This window comes from Lathyrus oleraceus, chromosome 7 (genome assembly GCF_024323335.1).
Source record: "Lathyrus oleraceus cultivar Zhongwan6 chromosome 7, CAAS_Psat_ZW6_1.0, whole genome shotgun sequence".
NCBI lineage: Eukaryota > Viridiplantae > Streptophyta > Magnoliopsida > Fabales > Fabaceae > Lathyrus > Lathyrus oleraceus.
The window spans coordinates 480,401,775-480,405,943 of NC_066585.1; the positions used below are offsets into that span (position 1 = coordinate 480,401,775).

General features: G+C 31.6%; 1 protein-coding gene across 1 annotated transcript; it reads left to right on the forward strand.

Annotated features, from left to right (window-relative positions):
• Nucleotides 1–2,321: 2,321 nt before the first annotated feature.
• LOC127105876 (ENTH domain-containing protein C794.11c) lies at nucleotides 2,322–3,781 on the forward strand. The gene is made up of 3 exons (XM_051043087.1): nucleotides 2,322–2,677; nucleotides 2,759–2,920; nucleotides 3,025–3,781. Exons 1-3 carry the CDS (start codon nucleotides 2,451–2,453, stop codon nucleotides 3,569–3,571), a joined length of 936 nt encoding a protein of 311 aa, XP_050899044.1. The 5' UTR covers nucleotides 2,322–2,450; the 3' UTR covers nucleotides 3,572–3,781.
• The last annotated feature ends 388 nt before the right edge of the window (nucleotides 3,782–4,169 follow it).

Consider the following 4,169-nt stretch of genomic DNA (forward strand, 5'->3'; position numbering starts at 1 on the left):
ACCTGTATGGACCCGAGGCAAAATTCTTCAAGTAAAACAGACGATGAGTCGACTCAAACAGGGAATGAGTCAACTCAAATAAAGTTTTTCCAGGGTTGAGTCGACCTATAACTCGACTTGTTAAGACCCGTGGCTACATGGTTCAAATGAAAATAGGCAATGAGTCGACGCAATATGTGGATGAGTCGACTCATTCAGTTTTCCCGGGATTTAGTCGACCTGTGACTCGACCTGTTCAGACCCGGGAGTTACGCTTTGAGTCATGAGTCGACTCATTCAGTTTTCCCGGGATTTAGTCGACCTGTGACTCGACCTGTTCAGACCCGGGAGTTACGCTTTGAGTCATGAGTCGACTCATTCAGTTTTCCCAGGATTTAGTCGACCTGTGACTCGACCTGTTTAGACCCGAGAGTTACACTTTGAGTCATGAGTCGACTCACAGTTCTTAAACTCCCAAAAATGAGTTTTGAGATGTATTTTGACCAATTTAAATCAATCTCTTATGAACCTAGGATATTAACGATGATCAAGTGCGTGATTCACATCTATGATATGCTCCTATATGCTTGGACACGTTGAACTTATATTTTGAACATGTTAGAGGATGAATGCATTCTATGATATGATGATACTGTCCAAAGTACACGTTATGGGCGATTAGAGAGGTTTGACATCATTAAAATAAGGACGAGGCATATTTGGCCTCACAATTTTTGCACTTCCATTGATGCATGATGAACATAATCTAATATTTGAAAATCTGTTACATAAGTTAGACATACGATTAATAACTTAAGAAAACAATAATATATAAGAAAACCTAAACACTACCAAATGATTCTGGACGTTTCAACATCTTGATTATGTCATCGACATATCTAAAAATTGTCTCCTCAAACTCGATTGGTCCCTTAGTTAGCCTACGATGGTATGTTTTCCACATAGCTTTCATATCTTCACTTGTCTTCAAATCAATAAGGTTGTATTTCACCTTGCCATAAATATCAATCCAATCTTCACGAAACTCGATCTTTTTCATCTTTCTGTTATCAGTGTCCGACAACAGTTCCTTTAACTTGGATTTGAAGAAGGCGAGACAAGTGGCATCCTCCGAAAGTCAAAACTCTATGGGAGTTTTCATCCCGTTGAAGTACACTTCTGCCTTGAACAAAAACTGAGGAAGAGACATTGTATAATGTTATACAAGTTAACAACAAATGACCTCCTATTCAGGGACGGAGCTAGAGATTTCAAATTGTGGGGGCGACATATTAGTTTATAAATTAGTAGTGTAATATATGCAATTATTTTTTAAAAGAAAAATTATACATCATTTTTTTTTAATCTTTTATGATATTTAATTTTAAAAAAAGTATTTAATAATTTTCTTAATTTTTTATTTATGTAATTTTCTCAATTTTTTATTAACAAAATATATTTATCTCTATATATAAATAATTAATGTAGTATGAGTAATTATCTGATATTTGGTTATGATATCTTTAAAATAAAAATATATAAAATAAAATTATTTTTAAAAGTTTTATTAAAAATATATTTTAAAATTAAACGCAACCAATTTGCCTATATTCTAATTTAAAAATAGACTTTTAAAATAAATCATATATATATATATATATATATATATATATATATATATATATATATATATATATAATATATATATATATATATATATATATATATATATATATATATATATTATATATATATATATATATATATATATATATATATATATATATATATATATATATATATATATATATATATATATATATATATATATATATATATATATATATATATATATATATATATATATATTTTGTATCCATAATATTTTCAAAATATCACTACTTATTTTTAGATTATACTATTTTATTAAACATTACTATAGACACGTACATCAAGTATAGAGTATAAACAAGAAGAGAATGATATGGACACATGATATTATCGATACCCACGAGCTTCTAGATCATAGTTTGGCTCCCTCACACACACCATTAATTGCCTATGCCGACCTAAAAATATACCGACTTTTAAATATAATTCAAAATTCAAAACCGAACATCTAGAGTCCTCAGTTACGACTTCACAAGTTCAAACACCAGAAAACGTCACACACAAATTAAATTGAATTAAATTAAATTAAATTATTATATTAAAGCCCAAAAATCACATATGTCATTCCTATATTCAGTAACTGTTCTTTTCAAACATTAACCATCAATCGTGCCAAAGGGTCGTTACATTTGTAATAATAATTATATCTTAATCATATTAATTAATGGATTAGTTGAAATTTCTGACCTCACCAACCTATAATCTAAATCCATTTTTTTTTATATTCTCCTTTCTCTCTCTCTCTTTTTCTATATCCCTTAAACACACTGTTAGAACAAAAACAACACCGCCAAAAAAAAATGAGTACCTCTTTCTTTGAATTCAAGAAACAAGCTTCTTTCTTCCTCAAAGAGAAAATCAAAACCGCTAGATTAGCTTTAACAGATGTCACTCCTGCACAACTCATGGTAGAAGAGGCAACCAATGGAAATCCATGGGCTCCAACTACTGTAACGCTCAGATCAATTTCAAAAGCTGCTTTTGATCTTGATGATTATTCCAGGATTATAGAGATTCTACACACAAGGTATTTTGATTTTCTGTTTTTTTTTTAGTTCCAGATCGTGATTATGATGATGTATGAAAATATTGTCTGATTCTGAAACAGATTGGTTAAATTTGAGAAGAAGAATTGGAGGGTTTCTTACAATTCTTTGATTGTGCTTGAGCACTTGTTGACACATGGACCAGAAAGTGTAGCAGAGGAGTTTCAGAGTGATAAAGATGTTATTAACCAGCTCAATGGTTTTCAATTTATTGATGAAAATGGGTACGGATTTTTGTTTCTTTCTTCAAAATATTACTGAAGTAGATGTGTCAGTGTCGGTGTTCGTAAATTATAGGTTATAGGTTAAGATCTTTGAGAATTTGCAGGTTCAATTGGGGCCTAACGGTGAGAAAGAAATCAGAGAGAGTAATGAAACTGTTGGAAGAAGGAACTCTTCTCAAGGAAGAACGAAACCATGCTAGAAAACTATCAAGAGGTATACAAGGATTCGGGAGTTTCAATCAAAAATCAACTCCAGCACAATCCATTCTACGTGAGAAATCATTGCCAACAACACTTGGTAGAACTATTTCAGACTCAAACAACCAAGAACATCAGGAAAATAAGTCCTCTTTCTCATCTTTGAACAGTGTGAAGAAAACCATGGTATACCAAGATGATTATGATGATGTTGGAAACAATCAACTGATTCAGAAATCTGAATCAAGTTCCAAGGAAAACATGGAGCCTAGCAGAGAGGAATGGAACATGAATGGAGAGTCAGAATCACTTTTGGATTTTGGAGAGGATGATTGTTCTAGGATTGGGAGGTTCAAAATAGAAGAGGATCATCCATTTTATTCAACAACGACGGAAATGCATAGTTCTGCATCATTGCTTTCTGCTAGAGATGGAATACTACAAGGGTGCTGATTTGAGTTGAGTCAACAAGTTAGTTTCAAGTATTGTACATGTAATCATGTATGTGGTTTATTATTGTGTTTTTGCTGAACTATAAAGATGGATATTGGCTTGTAAACCGCTATATTTACCGTTAATTCTGCGTAAGGACTGGCTTACACCTGTTTAAGTGGAAAAAGTTTCATCAAGTTCTATACAATAGATTAAAATATTTTGTAAACATGTTAGGATCCTCCCTTTTAGTTGGGTAATTAAAAGGTTTCCTCTGTCTAATAGACCTTCTCAAAGGAATAAATTTTATTGGATCAATAGACTATAGTACTTCATTTATAATAGGAGCACTAACCTTAATATCATTACGAGGAGTATCTACATTCTCAACCTGAATATTTGTTTCTATTGAAACAAATGACAGAGACAAACTAACATTAATGGTAGTGATATGTTAGTTTCATTTGATGGAACAATGAGACCAACCCTATAAAGCTTCAAAAAAAATTCATGTATAAGCTCCACAAGTCTTGCCTCTACTTTTGAACGGGAAATTGGTTTCCTTTAGCATAATTTGGATATACTATGAAAAAGAAACAACTTGTAATGGGTCCAACTT